General features: G+C 37.5%; 1 protein-coding gene across 14 annotated transcripts; it reads left to right on the top strand.

Annotated features, from left to right (window-relative positions):
- On the top strand, nucleotides 1-27,660 carry LOC145798560 (apoptosis inhibitor 5-like protein API5). 14 transcript variants are annotated; one of them, XR_014339585.1, is made up of 8 exons: nucleotides 1-316; nucleotides 3,002-3,095; nucleotides 22,383-22,497; nucleotides 22,592-22,657; nucleotides 22,843-22,935; nucleotides 23,720-23,948; nucleotides 26,651-26,808; nucleotides 27,389-27,660. XR_014339585.1 is itself a non-coding variant. In XM_082886640.1 (8 exons), exons 5-8 carry the CDS (start codon nucleotides 22,420-22,422, stop codon nucleotides 27,506-27,508), a joined length of 357 nt encoding a protein of 118 aa, XP_082742766.1. In that variant the 5' UTR covers nucleotides 1-316; nucleotides 3,002-3,147; nucleotides 11,869-12,002; nucleotides 22,122-22,212; nucleotides 22,383-22,419; the 3' UTR covers nucleotides 27,509-27,660. The 14 variants fall into 14 exon arrangements, 12 of the variants coding, with proteins under 12 accessions (XP_082742766.1, XP_082742756.1, XP_082742759.1 ...); XM_082886640.1 differs by lacking the exons at nucleotides 23,720-23,948; nucleotides 26,651-26,808 and adding exons at nucleotides 11,869-12,002; nucleotides 22,122-22,212 and having other exon boundaries at nucleotides 3,002-3,147; XR_014339586.1 differs by lacking the exon at nucleotides 26,651-26,808.
- Nucleotides 27,661-27,787: the final 127 nt, after the last annotated feature.

Raw genomic sequence — 27,787 nt, 5'->3', positions numbered from 1 at the left:
GGGTTTTGGCTGAGACCACTCACACACAACACACAACACATACAGACAGCCGCTCTGCTCTCTCTCTCTCTCTATCTATCTATCTAGGGTTTCGCCTTTCTCTCTCTTTCACACTCCGACGGCGCCGATCCTCCGCCAATCCTCCCTCACCGCCGCTCGAACCTTTCTGTCGATCCTCCTCCCTCACCGCCGCTGCTGGTTAGAACTTAGAGCTTCGCCTCCGCCTCTCTCTCTCTCTCTCACACACGACGGCTCCTCGCCCCTCACCGCCACTCCTCCCTCGTCGGCGATCCTCCCTCACCGTCGATTTCAATGGGTATCTCTCTCTCGGGATTTCGATATTGGGGGGTTTACATACACACACATATATATGTATATGTGTGTGTATATAGTATCTCTGTTCTTTGATTCGATTCGATTTTTTTTTTCATAGTATCTCTGTTCTTCGACCTCTGTTTTTTTTTTCTCTCTAAATTTATTTATTTTAAATATATATATATATATATATGATATGGTTTTTAATCTTTAATAATCTTTAATTTGAATCTTGCACATATCTGTTTTGAATCTTTAATAATCTTTAATTTGAATCTTGCACGTGAACTGTATTATTAATCTTTAATTTGTTGAATCGTGCACATATCTGTTATTATTAATTACCTGAGGCTGAACTGTATTATTGATTTGAATATTTGACAGATTTATTCCAGCTGCACCATTACTACTCTTCCATGATCCATTATTGATGCTGCTGTGTTTCAATTTGATGCTGCTGTGTTTGAATTTTGAAGCTGCTGTTTGAATTTTGATGCTGCTGTTTGAATTTGATCCATTTTGATGCTGTGTTTGAATTTGATCTATTTTGACAGATTCATTGATGCTGCTGTGTTTGAATTTGATGTTTATAGAATTTTTTTAATTGGCAAATATGTTGACAAATATATTTCAATAGGATTAGGATGTGTACAGATTTTTACAGATCAAAAAAAAAAAAAAAAACCACCGGGGATTTTTCGGGGTCGGGGATCCCCGATCGGGGGCGGGGATGGGGCTGGGCTATGGGTCCCCGTCGGGGATTGGGGGCGGGGACGGGGAGTATATCACTTTTGGGGATTGGGGACGGGGAGTGTAGTCCCCAGCCCTGCTCCGCCCCGTTGCCATCCCTATCTCTCACTCACTCTCTGGGTCTCGATCTCTCTCTCTCTCTCTCTCTCTCTCTCTCAACCCTCTCCAAACCCTATTCTTTCTCAACCGATCGAATCAACCTTCTTCAACCCCGTTTGATCTAATCTCAGAGTGATTGGTGATTCATCTCAGATCCAATCTCAGAGCGATTTACAATTTCGATTTTGAGATTTCGAAGCTCCCCTACCTCCACCATCTGCACCGGCGATAGGAGCGAGCACCATCGTCTACGAAGGTGAGCACTACCGTCTCTCTCTCTCTCTCTCTCTCTCTCTCAGTTTCATATTTGTCTTTCTCTCTCTCAAGCTCTTCCTTCCTGTCGAGTTTGGTCAGATAACGAAACCAGTGCATTTTATTTAAGAATTTCTTTGTTTGAGCAATTTGCTGTATAATAATTTGTTGATGGAATCTAAATTAAATTCCACTCCAGTTTTCCTGTTTCATGTTCATACTTCTTGATGGAATCTCAATTAGTTGTATTTTGTGTGTAGAGGATTACTATTTGTGACTAGATATTTGGAAAATGATATTCATCAATTCTGTTTTGCGTTCACTTCAATGTAATTGTAATTTAAAGCTTCAATTTGTCTCTCTCTCTCTCTCTATCTGTACCCATTTGGCGTTGTCTGTTGCGTCCAAGTCACAGCAACCTCTTGATTTGCCTTTCGGTCTGGTTAGTTAATTATCTGATGAAATTCTTGAAATTCTGCTAAGTAGAGGACTAGTCCTGAAATTCCAAGAATTTTGCAGAGGTTCACAGAAAAATTATCTGATGAAAATTTGCAGAACTTGACAGAAGTTGTTGAAGAGTTCATGGTGAGGATAATGGAAACAATATGTTGAAGAACTAGATGGGAATGGGATAGAATCAATCCGTAGGGACTTGTATATGTCTTGACTTTGTTGTGAAGAATCATTGTACACAAATTTATTGTAAAGAAAATTAATGTAATTTCTTGAAAATTATTGAACTGACTATAATATATTCATTAATATGAGTTTGCAAATTAGGGGATGAAGTGTGTGCTTGAAGTACTAGTTACTCTTATAATTGCTATCTATTAGTTAATAAGAAGGTCAAACATGAACAAGTCCATCTCAACAAGCATCAATGCATCATGTGATAAATTATTTATGAAGCTGATAATCCAATCCTACTCAATTTTATTAAATTATTATGAACCAAAAAGTCATACAAAGTCAGCTCATGTCACCCTTTGCGTGTAAGAATTTTCTATGAGCCCATGGAATCTTATAATTACGTAGATGAGGCGGTCCACGGCGGTGAGAGTGGTGCTAAGGAGCTTTAGTGTTGGGATGGGGAGGATTGATGAAGAGAGGCCTTGTGAGTTTGGGGATAACAATTACAACGGTGTTAATGTTAGGAAGGAGTTGTTGGTGTATCCTAGAAGCAGAAGTTATGTTGTCACAAAAGTGCTGTTGCCTTTTGATCCTTTTCTTCTCTCTGCCATTTTTCCTTTTGCCCTTTTCTCAATTTAATTTTTTTTGTTTAAAAAAAAAAACTTAGAATTTTAACATTTCAAATTCTGAGTATTTTTTTAAATATATATATATATATATATATATTTTGGGGGGAATGTAGGATATAAATATGGGGGGATTGAATAAATCTTCTTTTCTTTACCTGATTGTTTGTTTGTTTTTTATGTCTATGAAAGCTGGTTGTTGTTAATACAAGTGAAATGGGGTCCTAGCTCCACCATATCTGTTGTATTCTTTCTTAGGATTTCAATGTTGGTTTTCTGAATTCAATACATGTATCTAGGTTGCTTATATTTCAATTTTGCAACTGTAGGGATCTCATTGAAGCTAGGGATTCTGAATACAAGGCATGGGCTCATGTTCAGACCTTGAAGTCCTCTCTTGATGAGCAAACTCTGGAATTACAGGTTAAAATATCAATTGGAGCTGAGGCCATCTCTCATGTTCAGTTATTTTATGGTACAGTTTGATATGTCAATTGTTTCATCTATATTACCCTTTTGGTACTAACTTAAGTTCTTATGGATGCAGAGCATTGGCATTCTTTAGTTCATTTTATATGGGTGCTACACATGATTGCAATCCTTTATTTTTATTTTGGTTTTGTTTTGTTCTCTCCAGCATGATATATATATATATATAAGAAACCTGAAGACATATTTTTATCTATGCTATTTCGGGGAAAAGTTCGGGCTTCTAGATATCTTGAAATCCAAGCATGAGGAAAATGAAGCCTACATATTTGAATTAGAGGTTAGGTTTCTGCTCTGTTATATGGGAGAGCATTTTGTCTTCAATGTGTTTGTGAAGTAGGCCAGAGGTTATTGGTATTGTTTCTCTTCATGTAAGGCCTGAGATTATCATTTTCACTTTTGTCTTCGTTATCTTTGAGGCAAAGTATAACTGGGATCAACCTTTTAATAAATATTTCACTAGATTAGGGCATAACTTCCTAAAAATTTAATAAATATTTCATATACTTTACATATGATTTAATTTTGTGTAAATTCCTAAAAGAATCATAACATAACGGGTCAACTTTTTTAAAGCAAAAGTAAGTATGGGGGACATTGGCAAGTGTAAATTCAGGCTTCATATGTATAACATTGAACTACCACTACAAGTAGTTTAAATTCCTAAACTTTTGAAGCTTCAACAAGCCAAAAGTAGTTTCATATGCAAGTTGATCTACCACCAAACTTGTTGGAAATTGGGTCGGGTTTAAAATCCATTCCTGATTGGATCGCTCATGGTAGCATGACCTAAGACCCATAAAGAGAGACCTAGTCGAAGCTACTTTGGGAGTAAGCTATCTGTCTTGGTCAGCGTTGGTCCTGCTGCTCAGGTTAGGGTTGTAGTGTGGTGCAGTGAAGTGAGTAAGCTATCTGTCTTGTCTCTACGACTATGAGATTTATATCTGAAAAACAAATGGAGATATCGCAAGAAGAGATTGGGCTGGCAAATCAGATTTCAGAATTGGAGAAGCAAAACGAGGCTATGAAGAAATCGAATTTCGAATTTATGCGTCCAGATTTGAGTGAGGATTAGAAAACATTTTGGGAGATGAATTTGAGGAAGGAAATTCAAGAGATCAAGTTGGGGAAGAGTTTACTCCCAGAAGCTAGGGAATTTGATCCCGGGACTCTGCAATCTCAGTACAACAAATTAGAGGCTCAAGTTGCAGGCACTCGTATCAGAGTGCCCCAGGCTTGCATAGTTACTGGAAATAAGCTGCAACTAGACCTAAATGTGCAAGACGACAAAAATCATTTGACTTCTGAGCTTGTGAGTTATTTTGTCTCTCATTTTGCTCTTTTGTGCTTCGGTTTTGTAGGAAAAATAAGAAATATTATGCCTCAGAAATAAATGGATTTGATATACCTTTTCATTCAAACCAAATCCATAGATCATACGTGTTTCTATTGATATTTTTGAATAATTCTTAGCAATGGGGTAGATCTATTAGAACTATCCACACTCGTCGCTGTACAAAGGGCTATTATGTGTTTTTATTGATATTTTTAAATAATTCTTAGCAATGGGTTAAAACTATTAGAATTACTCACACTCGTCACAGTACAAAGGGCTATTATGTGTTTTTATGGAGAGGAAAAGAAGAGAGTCTAGGAGCGAGAGAACATATTAAATTTTTATTCTTCCAAATATAATACGCATATTATGTGGGAGAGTCATAACTCTATCTCGTCAAGCGATGAGATAGTGGGTTAATCCAAGCGTACTTTGACTAGGTCTCTCCTTATGGGTCTTAGGTCATGCTACCATGAGCGATCCAATCAGGAATGGATTTTAAAATTCCTAAACTTTTGAAGCTTCAACAAGCCAAAAGTAGTTTCATAATTTTAAAATCCATTCCTGATTTGATTGCTCATGGTAGCATGACCTAAGACCCATAAAGAGAGACCTAGTCGAAGTACGCTTGTGTGATTAACCCACTATCTCATCGCTTGACGAGATAGAGTTATGGGTGTTATAACTCTCCCACATAATATACGTATTATATTTGGAAGAATAAGAATTTAATGTGTTTTCTCTCTCTTAGACTCTTGTTTCTCTTTCCATAAAAACACATAATAGCCCTTTGTACTGTGACAAGTGTGCGTAGTTCTAATAATTTTACTCTATTGCTAAGAATTATTTAAGAATATCAATGAAAACACATAATAGCCCTTTGTACTGTGACGAGTGTGGATAGTTCTAATAGTTCAACTGTATTGCTAAGAATTATTCAAAAATATCAATAGATACACGTATGATCTATGGATTTGGTTTGAATGAAAAGGTATATCAAATCCATTTATTTCTGAGGCATAATATTTCTTATTTTTCCTACAAAACCAAAGCACAAAGGAGCAAAATGAGAGACAAAATAACTCGCAAGTTCAGAAGTCAAATGATTTTTGTCGTCTTGCACATTTAGGTCTAGTTGCAGCTTATTTCCGGTAACTATGCAAGCCTGGCGCACTTTGATACGAGCACCTGCAACTTGAGCCTCTAATTTGTTATACTGAGATTGCTGAGTCTTGGGATCAAATTCCCTAGCTTTCGGGAGTAAACTCTTCCCCAACTTGATCTCTTGAATTTCCTTCCTCAACTTCATCTCCCAAAATGTTTTCCGATCCTCACTCAAATCTGGACGCCTAAGTTCGAAATTCGATTTCTTCATAGCCTCGTTTTGCTTCTCCAGTTCCGAAATCTGATTCGCCAGCCCAATCTCTTGTTGCGATGTCTCCATTTGCTTTTCAGATATAAATCTCCTAGTCGTAGAGACAAGACAGATAGCTTACTCGCTTCACTACACTAATGGCCTATGTCAGCGTTGGTCCTGCTGCTCAGGTTAGGGTTGTAGTGTAGTGCAGTGAAGTGAGTAAGCTATCTGTCTTGTCTCTACGACTAGGAGATTTATATCTGAAAAACAAATGGAGATATCGCAAGAAGAGATTGGGCTGGCAAATCAGATTTCGGAACTGGAGAAGCAAAACGAGGCTATGAAGAAATCGAATTTCGAATTTATGCGTCCAGATTTGAGTGAGGATTCGAAAACATTTTGGGAGATGAAGTTGAGGAAGGAAATTCAAGAGATCAAGTTGGGGAAGAGTTTACTCCCAGAAGCTAGGGAATTTGATCCTGAGACTCTGCAATCTCAGTACAACAAATTAGAGGCTCAAGTTGCAGGCACTCGTATCAGAGTGCGCCAGGCTTGCATAGTTACTGGAAATAAGCTGCAACTAGACCTAAATGTGCAAGACGACAAAAATCATTTGACTTCTGAGCTTGTGAGTTATTTTGTCTCTCATTTTGCTCTTTTGTGCTTCGGTTTTGTAGGAAAAATAAGAAATATTATGCCTCAGAAATAAATGGATTTGATATACCTTTTCATTCAAACCAAATCCATAGATCATACGTGTTTCTATTGATATTTTTGAATAATTCTTAGCAATGGGGTAGATCTATTAGAACTATCCACACTCGTCGCTGTACAAAGGGCTATTATGTGTTTTTATTGATATTTTTAAATAATTCTTAGCAATGGGTTAAAACTATTAGAATTACTCACACTCGTCACAGTACAAAGGGCTATTATGTGTTTTTATGGAGAGGGAAAGAAGAGAGTCTAGGAGAGAGAAAACATATTAAATTCTTATTCTTCCAAATATAATACGTATATTATGTGGGAGGGTCATAACTCTATCTCGTCAAGCGATGAGATAGTGGGTTAATCCAAGCGTACTTTGACTAGGTCTCTCCTTATGGGTCTTAGGTCATGCTACCATGAGCGATCCAATCAGGAATGGATTTTAAAATTCCTAAACTTTTGAAGCTTCAACAAGCCAAAAGTAGTTTCATAATTTTAAAATCCATTCCTGATTTGATCGCTCATGGTAGCATGACCTAAGACCCATAAAGAGAGACCTAGTCGAAGTACGCTTGTGTGATTAACCCACTATCTCATCGCTTGACGAGATAGAGTTATGGGTGTTATAACTCTCCCACATAATATACGTATTATATTTGGAAGAATAAGAATTTAATGTGTTTTCTCTCTCTTAGACTCTTGTTTCTCTTTCCATAAAAACACATAATAGCCCTTTGTACTGTGACAAGTGTGCGTAGTTCTAATAATTTTACTCTATTGCTAAGAATTATTTAAGAATATCAATGAAAACACATAATAGCCCTTTGTACTGTGACGAGTGTGGATAGTTCTAATAGTTCAACTGTATTGCTAAGAATTATTCAAAAATATCAATAGATACACGTATGATCTATGGATTTGGTTTGAATGAAAAGGTATATCAAATCCATTTATTTCTGAGGCATAATATTTCTTATTTTTCCTACAAAACCAAAGCACAAAGGAGCAAAATGAGAGACAAAATAACTCGCAAGTTCAGAAGTCAAATGATTTTTGTCGTCTTGCACATTTAGGTCTAGTTGCAGCTTATTTCCGGTAACTATGCAAGCCTGGCGCACTTTGATACGAGCACCTGCAACTTGAGCCTCTAATTTGTTATACTGAGATTGCTGAGTCTTGGGATCAAATTCCCTAGCTTTCGGGAGTAAACTCTTCCCCAACTTGATCTCTTGAATTTCCTTCCTCAACTTCATCTCCCAAAATGTTTTCCGATCCTCACTCAAATCTGGACGCCTAAGTTCGAAATTCGATTTCTTCATAGCCTCGTTTTGCTTCTCCAGTTCCGAAATCTGATTCGCCAGCCCAATCTCTTGTTGCGATGTCTCCATTTGCTTTTCAGATATAAATCTCCTAGTCGTAGAGACAAGACAGATAGCTTACTCGCTTCACTACACTAATGGCCTATGTCAGCGTTGGTCCTGCTGCTCAGGTTAGGGTTGTAGTGTAGTGCAGTGAAGTGAGTAAGCTATCTGTCTTGTCTCTACGACTAGGAGATTTATATCTGAAAAACAAATGGAGATATCGCAAGAAGAGATTGGGCTGGCAAATCAGATTTCGGAACTGGAGAAGCAAAACGAGGCTATGAAGAAATCGAATTTCGAATTTATGCGTCCAGATTTGAGTGAGGATTCGAAAACATTTTGGGAGATGAAGTTGAGGAAGGAAATTCAAGAGATCAAGTTGGGGAAGAGTTTACTCCCAGAAGCTAGGGAATTTGATCCTGAGACTCTGCAATCTCAGTACAACAAATTAGAGGCTCAAGTTGCAGGCACTCGTATCAGAGTGCGCCAGGCTTGCATAGTTACTGGAAATAAGCTGCAACTAGACCTAAATGTGCAAGACGACAAAAATCATTTGACTTCTGAGCTTGTGAGTTATTTTGTCTCTCATTTTGCTCTTTTGTGCTTCGGTTTTGTAGGAAAAATAAGAAATATTATGCCTCAGAAATAAATGGATTTGATATACCTTTTCATTCAAACCAAATCCATAGATCATACGTGTTTCTATTGATATTTTTGAATAATTCTTAGCAATGGGGTAGATCTATTAGAACTATCCACACTCGTCGCTGTACAAAGGGCTATTATGTGTTTTTATTGATATTTTTAAATAATTCTTAGCAATGGGTTAAAACTATTAGAATTACTCACACTCGTCACAGTACAAAGGGCTATTATGTGTTTTTATGGAGAGGGAAAGAAGAGAGTCTAGGAGAGAGAAAACATATTAAATTCTTATTCTTCCAAATATAATACGTATATTATGTGGGAGGGTCATAACTCTATCTCGTCAAGCGATGAGATAGTGGGTTAATCCAAGCGTACTTTGACTAGGTCTCTCCTTATGGGTCTTAGGTCATGCTACCATGAGCGATCCAATCAGGAATGGATTTTATACCCGACCCAATTTCCAACAAGTTTGGTGGTAGATAAACTTGCATATGAAACTACTTTTGGCTTGTTGAAGCTTTAAAAGTTTAGGAATTTAAACTACTTATAGTGGTAGTTCAATGTTATACATATGAAGCCTGAATTTACACTTGCCAATGTCCCACATACTTACTTTTGTTTTAAAAAAGTTGACCTGTTATGTTATGATTCTTTTTGGAATTTATACAAAATTAAATCATATGTAAAGTATATGAAACATTTATTAAATTTTTAGGGCCGTTATGCCCTAATCTAGTGAAATATTTATTAAAAAGTTGATCCGAGTTATACTTTGCCTCAAAGATAACGAAGATTTGAAAAGGGTATTATTGTCTTAAAAATAATAAAAATCAGTATTGTTGTCCTAAAAAATTAATAAGTGTGTCATATGCTTCACATATGATTTGATTCGATTTAAATTCGGGACAAAATTGTAATGGGAGGTGTCAAGTGTTATAGTATAATTGTTCGAGGTGGTTAACTTTTGTGTTTGGTAGTTCAAGGGCAAAGTGCAAATGAGTCATAGTTTAAGAGAGTTGTAATCGCTCCATAATCAATTTGTAAGGACGGTTTGTTGGGTTAGGCCGTTATTACAACTGTGTCAAAACCTATGGGTTGTGCTGCATAATCAACTATCTATTTTTAGCACCTTGTGTCTCCAAAATCAATTTCCATGCTTAGAAAATTACCCCACATGCCTGTAATGCATGATAGAGAAATCTATAATTTGTAGTTGCAACGGCTGTTGTAAGGAGCTATCCATTTTACTCTGTCTTTTATAGGCGAGGACGATAAGGCTGTCTCATAATGAGTGAGAGAGTCTAGGGTGCTTTTAGATTAGGGAATTGTTTACTTACCCTTGGGTTCTTGCCGACCATTCATCCCAACCCGACAAAAGACACAAAGCACTGATTGTTTTATCCTCAACTCAATGGTTTAATCAATTCTTGAGGTTCACGATGACGTTTGTGCTTTCCTCAAGTGCTTTAATATTATTACATAAAGAGCTTATTGTTTGCATTTATTATTTTTACTTATTTTAATGTTAAGCTTGAGTGGAAGTGTATTTTCAGTTCTATAGCTTGTAAGTGATTGAGACAAGAGTGTTACCATACTTTAAGTCAGTCCAAGAAGACGGTACATTTAAAGAGAAAAGTAGGATTTAAATTAATAAATGTGTGGTTATCATAGTTGTTTTTTTTTTTTTTGGGTTTTGTTCCGTACTTATTTAGAGCATGTAATTTCATAGAAAGTAAGGTGAGAAAGAGCAGGGTCTATACTTGTGCATGTGTAGTAGTTTCATTTTAATGTTTGAATTCGTTGTGAGTTGTTTTATTTTGATGTCTGAATTAATTGTGCGTTGTTATATTTTTGTCTCTACCTTGTTTGGGAACAGGCTTTTTTAGTAACTTTTTGATTTTTTGGCTAAAATATGATGTAAAAAAAAAAAATTAGTATGTTTGAGATAACTTTTTGATTTTTTATGAAAAGATATGCAAAAAGTAGAGAGAAAAGAGAATCTTTAACTTTTTGATATATGTTGTTGGCTTTTTGGTTTTTTTAGTGACTTTTTGACTTTTAGGCTAAAAATGTTACTTCCTAAACGAGGCTGATTTTCCTTTGGTTTGCTTTGCTTTGTGGTTCTGAAATCATTATCATTTTGTCAATTTCCATCTTTGTGCTTTGATTTGGTTTGGTGGTAGATAAACTTGCATAATGAAACTACTTTTAGCTTGTTGAAGCTTTAAAAAAAATTAGTTTGTGTTTTTTTAGTGGTAGTTCAATAATGTTGTACATATCAAGCCTAAATTTGCACTCGTCAATGTCCCCCATACGATACGATATGAACTTTTTCTTTAAAAGAGTTGACCCCTTTTGTTAAGGATTTTGTTAGGTATTTTACACAATCAAATCATATATAAAACATATCTGAAACATTTATTAAATTTCTAGGGTAATAATGCCCTTTTCTAGTGATCCCGTTTGCATTCTACCACTAAGATAAGGAGAGACAAAATGCAAACGAGATCACTAGATACGGGTATTACTATTTAAAATAAAATCAAAAAAATTAATAAAGGTGTACTATTGTCCCAAAAAAATTAATAAGCGTGTCATATGCGTCACATATGATCTGATTCCCTTTAAATCTAGGATAAAATTGTAATGGAAGGTGTTAAGTGTTACAGTATAATTGTTCGAGGGGGTTAACTTTTGCGTTTGGAAGTTCAGGGACAAAGTGCAAATGAGTCTTAATTTAAAAGAATTGTAGTAATCACTCCATAATCAATTTGTAAGGACGGTTTGTTGGGTTAGATCATTATTACAGCTGTGTCTAAACCTCTGGATTGTGCTGCACAATCCAGTATCTGTTTTTAGCACCTCGTGTCTCCAAAATCATTTTCCATGCCTACAAAATTACCCCACACCACATGCTTGTAATGCATGATAGAGAAATCTATAATTTATAATTGCAACGGCTATTGTAAGGAGTTCTACATTGTACTATATTTTTTTAGAGGGGAGGACATTAAGGCTATCTCATTATGAGTGAGAGAGTCTAGGGTGCTTTTATATTAGGGAATTGTTTACTTACCCGTGGGTTCTTGCTCACCATCCATCCCAAACCCAACAAAAGACACAAAGCACTGACTGACTGTTTTTTATCCACAACTCAGAGGTTCAATCAATTCTTGAGGTTCATGATGACGTTTGTGCTTTCTTCAAGTGCTTTAATGTTATTACAAAGAGTTTATTGTTTGCCTTTAATATTTTTGCATCTTTTAATGTTAAGCTTGAGTGGAAATGTATTTTCAGTTCTATAACGTGTGAGTGTTTGAGAGAGGAGCGTGTTCTTACCAAAATTTAAGTCAGTCTTCAAGATAGTGGTTGGCCAACCATCTGATTGGCTTGGGGAAGACTTCTCAAAGTATTACAAAGATTTCACTGAGGTGATTTGTTCGTTTTAGCTCTTTATTTTCTTTATGTTTTTAGATGGACTTTCCAACAAAAGACACAAAGCACTGACTGACTGTTTTTTATCCACAACTCAGAGGTTCAATCAATTCTTGAGGTTCATGATGACGTTTGTGCTTTCTTCAAGTGCTTTAATGTTATTACAAAGAGTTTATTGTTTGCCTTTAATATTTTTGCATCTTTTAATGTTAAGCTTGAGTGGAAATGTATTTTTAGTTCTATAACGTGTGAGTGTTTGAGAGAGGAGCGTGTTCTTACCAAAATTTAAGTCAGTCTTCAAGATAGTGGTTGGCCAACCAACTGATTGGCTTGGGGAAGATTTCTCAGAGTATTACAAAGATTTCGCTGAGGTGATTTGTTCGTTTTAGCTCTTTATTTTCTTTATGTTTTTAGATGGACTTTATGCTGTGAATATTCACGGAATCTATGCTAACCTTTCATGTGTCACAGACTTTTGATGGATTATGGACGAGTATAACAAGAAAAAAGAGCTAGGAATAATTTCTAGTTTAAATATTAAAATAAAGAGCACTCGGTCCATAAATTCAATTTTGGATTTTCTTTGTCCAAAAGTTCACACTCTAGAATACTGTCTATAAGGACAAGTTTCTACAAAATGACCAAATTACCCATGTGTATATATTGTTTCCTGAACCAAACTGTTCTCTCTCTCTCTCTCACCGCTCCATCTCCCTCCGCTAGCGATCTCCCTCCTCCACCTTCTTCAGCCGCCGATCTCCTCCACTGTCGCCTCTCTTTCCTAAACACCATCGAGAGGAGGTTGCAACACCTCCTTCCGCCACAGAAATCAATGAGAAAGACCACCACCACACAGATTTGAGTGAGACCTATGTTTCCAACTCTACTATTCTCTCTCTTTCTCTGTGTGTTTGTGTATATATATATATATGTGTGTTTTGTTTTTTAGATGTGTTTTCTTTAGATTTGTGTTTAGATCTTACTATTTGATTTATATGTGTTGATCTGTGTTTTCTCTCAACATACAGATTACTATTGTTTGATGGATCGATATATTTCACATTTAGATGGCTAATATTAAGCTACTCTTCACCTTAAATCCTAATCTATTTGTTATAAATATGATGTGTGTGTATATGAATCGGATTCTATGATTTTGATGATGATAAGTAAAATATATTAATTGAATACAAAATTATTGCAAATAAATATAAATGGCGGCGAAGGGGAACAAAGAGACGACGTTTGCGAACGGAGGGGGTTTGATGGCGAGGCCGTGGGCAGCAGAGGAGCGGTAGACGGAGGAGTTGAAGGTGGGGATGGCGGCGGAGGTTAGGGTTTCAGCAGCGGCGGCTATGGAAGGGGATCTCTCCCCTCACCAATCTCTCTCTCTCTATCTACTTATGTTTCGGCTATTGAATTTTTTTTTTTTTTTTTTTTTTTTTTGTTGGGAAATGTTTAGAAAACAGAGGAAGCAAAAACAAAAGGAATCAAAAACAACTATCAGTAGGATTTTGGATGTTTTAGATATTTTTTCGGCTGTTGAACTTGTTGGTCAGTAGGATTTTAGATGTTTTTGGGGAATTTTTTAAGGTTTTGATGATTGGGATCTGTTTGGTTGTTGAGAAAATTGGGAGGAGTTTTGTTCAGTTTTTCTCATGCTATGTTTGAACAGGCAAATTTTGACAGATAGTGGGAGATGGCTTAGATCTGAACAGATATGTTAAACATTTAAGGAAAAAAAAAGTTAAAAAAATTAAACAGATAAAATAGATTTGAATAGATAGTGGTTTATGGAGAGAGATTTGAACAAAGTTCAACAAATAAGAAAAAAATAGGTTAAAAAATTCAACAGATGAAAAAAGATTTCAACATGTAGGTTAAAAAAATAAAATTGGAAACAAAATGTCTTCCAAAATAATAAATGGACTTCTCATTACAATATTTTACAGAGAGTGGACTTAAAATACCCATAGAACCTAATGCGTTATACCCTTATTAGATTGGATTTTTCAACAATTTTCTCTAAAATAAATGCCTTGCGGTTCTTCAACCCATTAATAGGGAAATGGCTTAAACAAAATGATATTAACACATGTAACAGAGTAAAAATATGTCCTCAAATGAAGTTGGCTGCATGAATCATTTTTTCACCGTTCTTTTTTATCAAGGGCGACATACTCAGTTAAATTTAATAAATTCATATCTTTTCATACTGTCGCATCTCATATTAGTTTAGGTCTTTCCCTCTTGCTAATATCTTGATGTGACACTTCTATTCAGTTAGAATTTGACTCCATCATGTGTCTTGGGTTGTGCAAAAAAATCGAATTAACCGCGCACCCGCCTGACCCGCTATGGCTACAGACAATTTCGACCACTTCAACGGTTGACTGTAGTTCTATTTTGAAAATTGTCATCTATGTTCGGTCGGTGGTCAAACTGAAATAAAAAAAATATTATTATAACTGACCGACCGACCGAATTATATACAAATATATATTTACTTTCGTCAGAACACTGATAACTTTAGTGGGGGCTGAGTTAAGATAAACATACCCACTACTCAAAATATAAATATGTTTTTAATAAAAAAAAAACCCTTCCCAAGACAAATAACACTTCTCCCGAGTACATAGACATTGACGTTTCACCTACCACCTTGTCTCCCTCTCTTCTCAGTTCTCTCACACCCACTCTCTCTCCTCTTCTCCATTACTTCTGTCTCTCTCCCCCAAAAGATTGTAAAATATAGGGGTGTTTTGGGAAGTTTGTAAAACGTGGCTTTTTGGCTTTTTTTACTTATTTTATCTTTTTGTGGATAAGTTATATGAGAGGTGATGTGACCCAAAATTGGTAAAAAGCTGGAAGTTGGTTTTTTACCAGCTTCCAAAAGAGCACATATATCTCTCTTTCTCACCGACTGATATCCCCATCCCTCTCTCTTCCCAAATGAAGGCTCTCTCTCGTCTCCTCCTTTCCCTCAACTCTCGTCTCCATCTCGTCTCTCTCTCTCTCTTCCTTCTGTTTCTTTCTTTCTCTCTCTCACCCTCTCTCTCCGATTTACCTAATTGAACACTAAAATCCTCATCTTCAACTTATAAATCTACCGAATCTGATACCATTCTCACAAAAGAGAGACAATTGAAGAGATGAACGGTGGGTAAGGATGATGGTGACATTGTGCCATGGTAGAAAGGTAAGTATCTCCTCTCTATTTTCAATTTTGTCCACTGTTTTCTATCATTTTTAGTGTGTATGTAAGAGAGGCAGATTTGTATAGTATGTGTTATGATTTTGTTGTGTGTATATTTGTTTGGTATTGATTTTCTAGATGAGAGGAACAGAAGCCATATATAACTGAAATGGTGAACGAAAATCACTCGATCGAAAACTGCTCGTTAAACCGGACACCTGATGAGCACGGTTTCAATCATTACCCCGGTCGAAATCGGATGAACATTTCTCTACCCGAAACAGGTTGGTTCGAGTGACAGTTCTATGATAAAACCGAGCCGACTTGACCCGTGCACACTGTAGACTGCCCGAACTACCTCCGCCCGCCCCCCCTTTCGGAGAGGGCATGGATTTGTCGGATCATGCTACTACAGTTTGGACTCTTGTCACGGTTCTGAATCTAATCTCACAAAGTACAATGTAAGACTGATACATCACCAACAAGTCCAAATCCGGCAAATCATTTTGGAAAATCGATTTTAATCAAAAAGCGCCAAACATGAACTGTTTTGCCAGATTTTAGAGTCACCACTTAAATAATTTGTTTTGGGAAATTTAAGAAACCCTGACTCGCGCCAAAGCCCACGTGTCTGTCATCACCAAAGTTGTCTCGGCTCGGGAACTTGGGTACGAGAGGGGAAGGTCCTGAAATGAGCACTCCCGCTCGCCTGATCAAAGGATCGGCCTCTACTAAGCATGATATGTTGTTTTCATAAACACATGTGTTCTTATTTCGGTTATTAATCTAACTTACTATGTGATGCGTACAGCATACAAGTATAGACTAAATCACTCGATTTGGAACAAAACATCTCATGTTTCTTTTTCGAAAATGGTTTGAAAGTGCTACTCGCAAGTAGGCTAAAGTGCGGATTTGCCACCCTCAAGTGGGCTTGAAAACATGATCATTTGCCACTTTCAAGTGGGCTTGAAACTCACTTTGATGAATTATTCCAATTCAAGCAATGAAGCCTTCATCCACAGGCATTCATGCTGTTATAGCAGTTAAGCAAATAGCCTCATGGCAAGCATGCTAACATGGCAACATACACATCTCATGCAGTATGCTAAAACGTAAACACTCACAGTGTACTTCGAGCCAAAACAAAAAAACTAGTTAGAAATCAATGCATGATCCTAGTTATGTTAAGATGCTTGATGCAATGCATGCAAAAAATGCAACTAAAATAGGCTCGGCTGTCTAAGATGGCATATGAATGCAACAATTGATAACATGTTGTTAAACACGTATTCAAGAAAGTGTATTGAAATAAGATGTCGTCTGTATGATGCACCGAGCCCGGTGCATGCAAAATAAATGAATGATGTATACATGCATAGCATAAGGTATGCTTACTCGAAATATGCCCTAAACCAACCACCAAAAGTTGATAAGTAAAAAGGAAAAAGAAATGGGATTGGAAGACATGCACACACACACGCACACTTATTGCAACAATACGCCCTCGCGAAGGAGGGTCCAAATGAAATGAATGCTGACTAGCTACGCTAATTAAGCTAACTATTACAAATCATAACTAATTAACTATCTAGTTAACTAATTACAAACACAAATGAATAGCTAAACACATTAATTATTTAAATACAGAACCAACGAATTAACCATATAAGCAAAACAGTTAAAAGGGCCTCGAGGGCAAAGGATGCATGCATGCTCGATCGGCTTTCTCCCGAAAATCCGTCGCTTTGCCACCGGTTGCCTCTGTTTGCATTCGCCTTGATCCCGAACACCGTACCATTCTCCAGGTTGTTTCTGCTCCAGAACCAGAACAACTTTGAACCACCTTCAAGTTGGTGGGCTGTCGGCCACCAAGGGAAGCTGTAGGCCACTTTTCTTTCCAGAATCCCAACTTTGCGGCAACAGAGATCAACAAAGGTATAGCAATGCATTTGCAAGGAAATGTGTGTGCAACTACTATCCTTATCATTTCTCAAGCTCAAAGGAGCATAGTACTCGGCTCCCAAGCCACCAATCACGTATCTCAATGCATGATGGCCAAATAGCCAAGCTTGCGCAATGTTATTGAATGAACAAACAAGACTCGAAGTGTCGTCACCCTATCATGCATGATCAAGGGTGACAATGACCAAGAAACGCAACACGTTTCATCACTTTGAGTATAAAACATGCCACATTCCTTGTGTTCGGATTAACGTCCGATCCAAACACAAGGCAATGCAAACAACATGCTTATCTTTCCATGCTAAAGTGGCATACACAAGACTCTAAGACCACGGCCTTATCATGAGTGATCAAAGGCAATGGAGACAAAGGGGATTGGCTCACTTTCATTACTTTGAGTATGGAGTGGACCAATCCATTTTGTGTTCAACATAACGTCCGGTTGAACACGATGCAATGCAAACAACATATGTAATGCATGCTCAGATGCCCAATACGTTAAGTCAAGCTAGTAAAGAGCATCATTTAGAAGGCATGTATTATCAATCTCAAATAACTAAACCAGCCATGGATAGGGCTAAACCATGCCAAAATAATAGTCCAAACATGTTGAGGTCGAAGCTCAAAGGCCCAGAGAACATACACACATGCTAGCCCCTAAGCAAAGCATAATACACAACCCTCAAAAGCAATGAAGAAGTGAAGTATATGAGAGCATGACTACACTATATGCACTAAAATTACATACTAAATGGTGCCATACCATGCAAACATCACATGCATATCATGTTGAAGGCTTCAAAATCCAAAGCTAGGCAAGGCCCTTTACATTACAACCATACTAAGCAATGCTCAAATGACCTTAACCATTCAAAACAGACCTAAGGCAGGTCAAAATAGTAGCAAAAACATGCTAGACTCACAGCATGGATGGCAAGAACAGTATGCTCATGTGTTAGCTCACAAACAAGGCATAAAGGCACAACTCTTAAACACAATGAAAGAGCGATAAATATGAGAGTACGACAGGAGTTTATGCTCTGAAATTACATGAGAAGTGATGCCATATCATGCACATATCATAAATAAGGCATGCTAAGGGTCTCAAAACTCAAGACTAGTGAAGCCAACTATGCCATAGCTATACAAAGCAAGCCCCAAGAGGCCAAGACCACTCAAAACAGTCCTAAAGCATGCTAAAACAATGCCAAAAACATGATGGAGTGAAGCCAAAGCAAGCTAGAATGGTAAGCCAAATCACCAAGTATGCTAGGCTAGTGAGCAAGAATGCACTACAAGTGCAAAAACCAAGCAAGAGGTGACCTCACCAACCAAAATCAGAAATAAAGCATGCTAAAACTAGAGTAAAAGCATGTGAGAGCATAACCAAAATAAGCTAGAATGATGAGCCAAAGTAGCAAGCATGCAAGGCTAAATAGCAAGATTACACTACAAATGTAAGAAACATGCATGATGTGACTCAACCAAGCCAAAACAGAGTTATGCCATGCTGAAATAAGGCCAAAAATAAGCTGAGAACAAGCCAACACATGCTAGAAAAACATGCTCAATAATTAGGCCAACAAGACAAGCAAGCAAGACAAGAGGAGAGGGGACCATCCTCTCCTATTTGGGGTCTCAAAACCACCTTTCCACCATTGAAATTCCTCTGGAATTCAGTGGTTAAAAGGCCAAAAAGAGATGATCTCAAAGGCCTTAAGAGATTGCACAAAGCAAAGCAAAATAAGCCATAAAAGGGGGTAGACTACCCCTAACTCAAACAAGGCTTTAAACAACCATTTTTAACACTAAAAAACAAGGGTTTTTGTAGTTAACAACCAAGCGTAACAGAGCATGCAAAGGTTGCTAAGAGAGTATACAAAAACAAGTTTAAAAGGGGAAAAGGCTTACCCTTGAAGCACAGCAACAAAACCAGCAACTTCTGAGCCAAAACCAACTTTTGAAGCTCCCACAAGACCCTCAAGCACCTCAGCAACAAGGTAGGAGTGTTTGGCTAAGAGGTTGTGTGCAAAAATATGAAGAAAACTCACTTTCAAGCACTATAGAACATAATATAGAGAGAGGGAGAGAATTCTAGAGAGTCAAAATTTGCTTCTCAAAATTCTGAACCCCCCCTAAAGGGGGAGGGAGCTCCCCTTATATAAGCAATGCAAGCAAAAGCTTGCTTGACAAAGCTTGAAAATTGCCTCCATCCCTCCATACGGAGGATGATTCAGTGAGCCACAGCTGGCCCAAAAGATCTGAAAATATCTAAAAAAGAGAAAAAGTGATTGCCTGCCAGTTAAGGTGGCCGGCCGGCCACTTGAAGTGGCCTACAAGAGGGAAAAGTGGTCGGCAAGGCCCTCTTCTCCTCAAGGCAGGAGGCAACAAGGTTTGGCCCAAAAACCAAGGCCAAAACACAAAGGGTTAAGAGGCTCAAAGACAAGGGGCACCCAGCCGAGACTTTCGGGCGCTCAAAACAAGCACCAACATGTGAAATCGTCGCGTGCACAAATGATGACATCTGAGTCTTAAGGTCGGTCAAAAATGGGATGTCTACACACACCCTGTGTCATCATATGGAATATCATAGTTGGTTGAGTGGTTAAGATTCTTAACTGCCCCAGATGGGAGGTGAAACAGTTTTGCTAGTCAGCTTGCACTTGTGCAGGAACAGTAGGTAATTTAAGAAAATATGCTCCAAAGTCAATGGTCACTGTGGAGGGTCTACATCCATACATATTTTTCCAGTTTGGAAAATGAATATTCTACAATTTTGAGATAAGAAAATACCATCACTTCATCCTCATCACAAATAAGTTGTTATATACTGATTTGTGTCAAAGATCAAATATATTGTGGGACACGTGTGACAAACCAGTCTTAATTGGTTTGCAAGAAGGTGGTGGACACACGTAGCACATGTTTTGCATTTGTAATGCTTTGCATAGCTGAATCTCCAATATTTGAAAATGTTTGAAACTGGTCCTTTCATAGTTCTTTGTACTTATCAATAACCTCGTGTTTCTATATTCATACTTGTCAAAGAATATTCTTCAACTGGTGTACAAGGTTCAGAATTTCGGGGACAACTGGAAGGACTGGTGGTGTCTTTGATGCTCATATACTGTCTTCTTCATTGCACTTAAATAGAAGACCTGTTTCATTGAAACTTAAAAAACTGCTTTATTGATTTCAGTTCAGACAAATTTGGTGAGATGATGATCACAAGCTGAATCCACCAGTCAGAAAAACTTTGTAAACTGATGTCTAGGGGCAGTGGTAATATGTGGAAGCTATTGTGGAGCGGACGCCAGGGTTCAAATCCCGTTGACTATCCAAAAAGAGATAACTTCAGTAACGTGTTCCTGGAACGTAGGCACATATTTAAGGTGGACCATACTAGGATGGTAGAGCCGTTTGGAGTTTTTATGTTGGACTGCTGGTTTGTCAAAACAAATTGTCAGTAGAATTGGAGAGGAAGCAATGCCACAGTAATGCTCCAGAGGGAAAACCAACGGGGAGGGTAAACCCAAAATTTGGAACATCTTTCAAAGTTCTATATTAAGTTTTCTACTCATTAGTGATTCAGCATGGTAACCTTGCACATTATTAACTGCATGCTCTCAACGCTCATAAATATTGGTGGTGATGGCTTTTGTTCTAAAAGTTGTGGCCTACTTGGGGTTTGTTGAGTGGGATCCTATCTTTCCTTTCAGGTCTATTGTGTGGTAATCAAAGTGTGAAGTTCTTTTTTCTTGTCCTTTGTTATCCAGCAGTCCGTTGTTTTTGTGGTGCATTAAACATGGTGTTTACATTTTCTACATTCATGTTTCGCTTCTTCCCTTTGCTGGATATCTTTTCCCTCTCACCCCACCTTGGGATCTATCACTGATATATCTCCCGTCACTATTCTTCTTCCCCATTTATATCTGCTGCAATATTGTAGATCTCTCATTCAAATATCTCGCAATCTTTTAAAGGACAAACATTGATTCATGGGTCTTCTAGCATGAAGAATGAGACTTTGGTGAAGTAATGAGTGCAAGAATTTTTTGGGGCGTTAATGATACCCTCTGGTTGTGACCAGCTAGGGATAATGATGAGGTTTATTTAGCAAGGTTCAGGTGACTGTTAAGCTAGGGGAGAGTTTGGGAAAAACACAGCCCAATTTGGGATTGATTTGGTATCAGTTTCACTTTCAGTTTCCTGCCAAAAGCCTGTCCCAATATTTTAACTTTTATCCTTGGCTGCCTAAATTGGATAGTTAAGGGATTAGAGGTGGTTTTTGATCCAATTCCTACGCTGCTTGCATCTATCTAGCAGGTGAGTCGCCTTGCTAATCACTATTAGATTCCTTAGCTAGATTTCTGGACTCTGTAATCTCTCATGGTGGTTTTCATTGGCAAAAGGGGTAATTGCCAATTGAGGAGAAAGCTGCCCTTAACCATGATCGACATTAGAATATCATCAATCATCATGAACTCTTTACTTTGCATGATTGAAGACTCATCTGTGATCATGGTTGACAGCATTTTGTCAATTTTTATTTTTGGAAATTTGCCGTAAATCCAATTGTTTGGTATATTCAATGGGAGAGGAAAGATGGAAAAAAAATTAAGCATCATTCTGTCCAAGCTGAACCATCTCTACCTTGTTGGGTTTTCTATAATCAGTCGGCATCAGGATGGGGCTGTGCTGTTTCGTGCTTACACATTTACCGTCTCTACTAGCCAATGCATGGAGTGATGGGTGAATGAGATTGTGAGATCTAATAAACAGTACGTTCAACATTATTTTATTATCCTTAAGAACATGTGCAAGTTTCTATCCAACTTATGCAACAGATAGTATCAAATTGACTTGCAGTGTCCTATTATTTGATGTAGAATGCAGTTGAAAAGTGTTCTCTATTTCTAATGAGGCATCTAGGATCTGGTTTTTTTTTGTACAGGTTACTCATAGGGGTGACCATTGGTTTTGGCCTAATAACCTTGAAGTTATGGGTTCAAGTCTTGGGACCTCGCTTTGTTCTTATGCCAAAAGTTAAGTCTCAATCTTTCCCCTCCCAAACACACATTAATGTGTACATAATGGGCGTTGTTTTTTTTTTTTTTTGACACTCATAGTTGCAACCATCCATTTTCCATTTTTTTTAGTTTTTATTTGTAGCCTGGAGAATTCAGTTGAAATTTATTCTTGGTTTATGAGACAGGTTAAGTAGCATTGAAGAGCTAGCCAGGGCTACAATCATGAAGTTAACTCAGCGTATGACTGAGCACAACAAAGCAATGGCTTCTGCTAAATCTGATGAAGCAAAGGCTAGCGTTGTGAGTTTATCTTGGAGAGCTTTCTTTAATCTTCTGTCAATCTTTGGGTTTTACGTTGAATTTAACTGACAAAGATGATTTGCATAATTTGCAGAAAGCTCAAAAGCAGAATACTACCACTGGACTGCAAACCTGCAATAATATTTTGGCAATGACACAGGTCTGAAATTGATTAGTATTATTATTATTTTTGTTTGTAAATACTTGTTCATAGAACAGAATGGCTATAAGGATTCATGTAGTCAACCTCACACCAACCCTACTGAAGTGGGACAAAATGCTTGGTATGTAAATACTAGTTCATGCACTCAGGACTGAATTTTCTTACATTGTTTGATAACTCAGCTGCATGCAAAATCACCTTCATTCATTGGCGATAAGAGAATCAACCTTTCCTGGAAAGAAGTAGCAAAAGCTTCGGCACCTTACCGGTGCTGGGTATGTTGAAAACCTCTTATTCTTCTCCTGTAAAACTCCCCTTTTTGTTGATATGTGAGTTCTGCATGACACTTGTATATGCTGCAAGGATTTCAGGTAATTCTGGAGCGTGTTGGGAATGGGGGTCCATCTTTTATTGGAGTAACCGTAGCTTGCACCCTATAATCTTATAACTTGCATTTTCTCCCTTGTAAAATTAACAGATTTTGCTTTAGACCTTATAATTTTGTAAAAGTTGCACTTTGCACTTTTCATTTAAAATATATATATGTATATATATTGGGGAATATAGTAAAAACTAAGCGTGCAAAGTGCAACTTCTATAAAAATAAAAAAAAAACAAAAAAAAAAACTATAGGATGCAAAGTACATTTATTTATTTATTTTTTAATGTAGTTGTTGGATTGTTGTATGAAATTACAATGAGGCCAAATGAATTACAATCATAATCAAGATCAAATACAACACATAATTAATACAAACAAAACTCTCAAAAGTGGGAGAGGGACATCCCAAACAAATGTACGGGGAATAAGACCCACACGTAGGTGGAAAGTTTTGAATCACTGACCTCCTAGTGAGGTGTGAGGGTGCAGCATTTTATTTTATAGGGTGCAGAGTGCAACTTTTAATTTTATGAGGGGCATGGAGAAACTTTCACAAAACTTATAGGCGGTAGCAACGTGCCATTAGCCCTTACTTTTATTTGAGTTTTATAGTTGTATCGGCTTTCTTTTTGTCATTTTATTATTGTTATTATTCTTATTTATTGATTTTTCTGCAGAGGGAAACGTCTTGCAAGTGCCACTAATGTCATGAACAACAATGCATCAAAAAAAAGTTGTGGTGGTGGTGGCGGTGGTGGTGGTGGTTTACCGAACCAACTTGTTAACACGGCATTTCAAGGTCTATCGCATGGATGAGGAAGAAGTGGTGTGAGGGGTAGAGGCAGGGGCTGGGGTGGACGTGCGAGAGGAACGAGCTACCAGTAAGCTTTGGTTATGTGATGATCGGTGCGTATTTTGCCTTGTTCTACTGGGTTATGTTGGATTTATCTTCGTTGAAATGTTGAATTCCAAAGTGTGGTTCAGTCAACAGTTGAGTTTGTTGTTTTTGAAAATTTTTCTTTAAAAATTTTCGTCCTTGTTCGTTTCAAATTTCGAGTTTTCACTTGTCCCAGAGGGTGTGAGGTCAACTCCGGAGTGTCGGGAGAGAAGCCGAGGTTTTTTCGGGGCTGGAAGGCCAGAGCTGCACGTGCGGGGCCTTGGGCCGCAAGTGTGGGAGAGGGATCGCATGTGCGGGGAGTGAGGCCGCACGTGCGGGAAGCAGGGGAAGGCTGTGTGCACAGTGCAATATATGTAGGTACGGAGAGAAGGTGCGAGGGAGGACCCACACATGCGGGGGTGAGAGCCGCACGTATGGGAGGACGTTCCGCACGTGCGGGAGAAGGCGCTGCACGTGCGGCCAGGCGCGTGATTTGTCTTGTTTTTGTGCTTTTCAGCTATGTATAGCTCTTTTTGTCCCCTTTTCATCCATATATGAATGTACCTCTCTCTCTCTCTCTCTACAATCTCTTTTTCTCTTATCTCTCTTTATTCAAAACCTTAAAAGCATTGTATTTTCTTTTGATCCGAAGAATCCATTGAGATTTTGGTGCTAGTCCCTTATACCAAAATGATGAGCATATCGATGGCTTCGTCTTGACCGGTGGAGATCGAATTCTGGCAAAGTTGATTTTTGGGCTTTTCTCCTCTTCTCTCTTGGGGCAGGGATTTCTTTCATCTTTTTCAATACCTCTTTTATAGATAGACATGTATGTTTTTATTGCATAAAAACCATGTTGTTATGGATTTTTCTTTGAAAATCATGATAGGGGATCTAAGGTTTGATGTTGAGGTTGAGATTTTGTGAAATAAATTGTTGTTGGGTTAATTTGGGGAGTGATTTAACATGTTCATGTTCAGTGAGAGGTGAAGACCTAATTTTCTTTTTATATAATACCTGATAAATAAAAAGGGTTAAAATTGTGAAATAATCATGTTATGAATTGAGGAATTTAATAATGAGTTGGTAATTGATTTGAGATTAAATTGGATCTTATGATCTTGGTATTTACCTTGTGTTGGGTTAATTATATTTGAATATAACGAATGGATAATTTGTTTAGTGTTAATGAGGAGTTAACCATGAGATTAGGAATTTTGGGCAACGCCCTTGTTGAGTTGAAATTGAGCGGATTATGGCTTTGTTATCTATGGGTTGAGTTTTTAGTTAAATGAATGAAATGAGTCTCTTTTATTGTATATATACATGTATATTAAATTGGTGTATTGCGAATTGAAAATTTTGGAAATTGACTTGGAAAGATAGAGGTGATTGTAACTCTTTTGCAAATTAAGAAAGAACCTTGGTGTTAGGTTTTTATTCTTGGCAACCCCGTTTGACAAAACTCCTTTCAGATGTATTTTTTTTTTCGCACTTTTATTTCAGTGAGGCTATGAGTTTATTAGATGCGAATCCAAACCCGAATCGAACCATGCAGAGAATTTTGTGATGTTAATGCTTTCAAGATTGCCACTTCGCTGATTATTACGGGGGTCGAGCTGACCGGTCAGCTCGCGGCCGAAGCAAATTGCAAAATTGCATTCAAAATTGCATGTCCGCCCATGTTCGCTCGAGCCAAGGAGTTCTTGCTCGAGCCAAGGATTGTGTCCATACAAAAACCTGAAAGAGTGTATTCCTCGCTCGAGCCAAGGATCCGTCGCTCGAGCCAAGGCACTAGTAGAAATCATGAAAAATACACTCCTCGCTCGAGCCAGCAAATCTTCGCTCGAGCGAGCCTCAGAATCTGGATTTTTCAAGGAGTTTGTTTTCTTCCAAATCTAGGATTGCTTTGGTTCTCTATAAATACTTGGTTTTCTCCCAAAACTAATTTTTTTGATTGAAGTTCTCCAGATCTTATTTTTTGGATCTTAAGGTTTATATCTGGAGATATTTTGTTTGTTTTCTTTGATGCTTCTATTAAGTCTTATTTAAAGAGAGTACATCAAAGGTTTGTTTGTTATACACAAAAGAGAGAGTTATTCTTCAGTTGTGGATTCTGAAGAATTCGAGCCTGAAGCTTTGGTGGAATCCGGAGTGGCTCATCAGAAAGACAATTCCGTGGTGAAGATGGGGTTGGAAGAGGCACATAGAGGTTGGTTCAATTAGGCGTTGTGGATTCGCTAGGTAATTGAGAGTATACCTGTGTAATTCCTTTAAATCTTCTTAGTGGATTGTTCTTGTGGCTGTTGCCCGTGGTTTTTTTATCACAGTTGGTGGTGTCCAATTGTGGTTTTTTCCACGTTAAAATTGTTGTGTCTCTTTGTCTTGATTGTTTGATTGGGATTGTTATATTCTGCTTAAAATTGATACATAATCACAAATCAACATCTAGAGGATTTCTAGATTTTTCACTTGGTAAAAGTTGAAAACCTTGGAACATCATTGTTGTTGTTGGACCTAATGCCTCATAAGAATTGGATGATTGTATTTTATGCATTTAATACATATTGCTTAGAGGTTTTGTCCTTGGTTATAGGTGGAGGATGACATTATGAATATTGAAATGGTTATGTGTCTGTAGTACACTCGAGTATTTTATGATTGTTATATAATGTGATGGTTGGAAAAATGTGTAATGCGCTGAGAATGAGAGGGTACCATTACGTTTCAGCTAGCGCCTGGAGAATTGGCTACGCTGAGAATGAGAGGTACCATTACCTTCCAGCTAGCGCCCGGAGAATTGGCAGATGTACCATTACCGTCCAGTCGGTGTCTGGTAAATTGGCATTTCATTGTGGAGAGATGTATCATTGGCTTACCACGCTTTAGGCAAGTAGAGCAGAGCTTATTTATTATTGTTGTGTCAGTTTGACTGTGTGTCATGTATTATGATGATCATGTTTCAGTAAGGTTGAGTTGTCTTATATGTTGAGTAGATGTGTATATGTATATTTAGACGTGTTAGAGAATGGTTGAAGGAGTTTCCTACCATAAATTAGTTATTGAAAGTATCTTTTTAGCCTTGAGCTTAAGGTCGAAAATGTGATGAACGTGTGGAGACGGACTTTGGTTATGTATTGGGTTATAAATAATGCGAAGAAAATTGGGTTTTGTGAATGTGTTTAAAACGGATGTTATGTGGTATTTTGCTAAAAATGAAAAAAATGCGGTTGTCGTGTGATATTTGTTAAAATGGAAAATGAGAGGTAAAAGCGGACCTTTGTGTTGAATAAACTAGATGATTTTGAGAAAAGTATTTATGTAAGTATACTTTAGTTATAAATTGTTACATTGTTATATAATATGAGACTAAGTATTCATGATCATAGCTATCTATAGGTTATTGTTGAGGATCATGTTGAGATTCCTACTGGACTATATGTTCATCCCACGTTGCTAATCTTTACAGGTGAACATGGAGAAATGTTTCAAGGCTATGGATCTTCCTTATCTGTTAGCCACGGGGCTTTATATTTGTGGGCGGAATGCCATTGATATAAAAGGGTTAAGTCATTTCTTTGCCTTCTAAGATGTAAGCCTTCGGGCAATTTATTTGGATGTATTCCTGTTGCATTCATTTTGTATTCGAATGAGAGAATCATTATTTATATATTCCTTGTAAATATAACGAGTTTCTGTATGCTATCTCTAAAATTGAATTTATAATAATGGTTTTGGTAATAGAATCCGAGTAATAAAAAGTAGGGCGTGATAAGTTAAAATCCACGGTAACACAAGGTTGAATTTTGTACCAAGTTATTATTAACCAGATGAATACGAGCATAGAATCATGGAATGTTTTATTATT

This window comes from Camellia sinensis, chromosome 9, assembly GCF_055761805.1.
Source record: "Camellia sinensis isolate YWXY chromosome 9, ASM5576180v1, whole genome shotgun sequence".
NCBI lineage: Eukaryota > Viridiplantae > Streptophyta > Magnoliopsida > Ericales > Theaceae > Camellia > Camellia sinensis.
The sequence above is the reverse complement of the archived record's forward strand: the minus strand, read 5'-3'. Positions and strand labels throughout refer to the sequence as shown.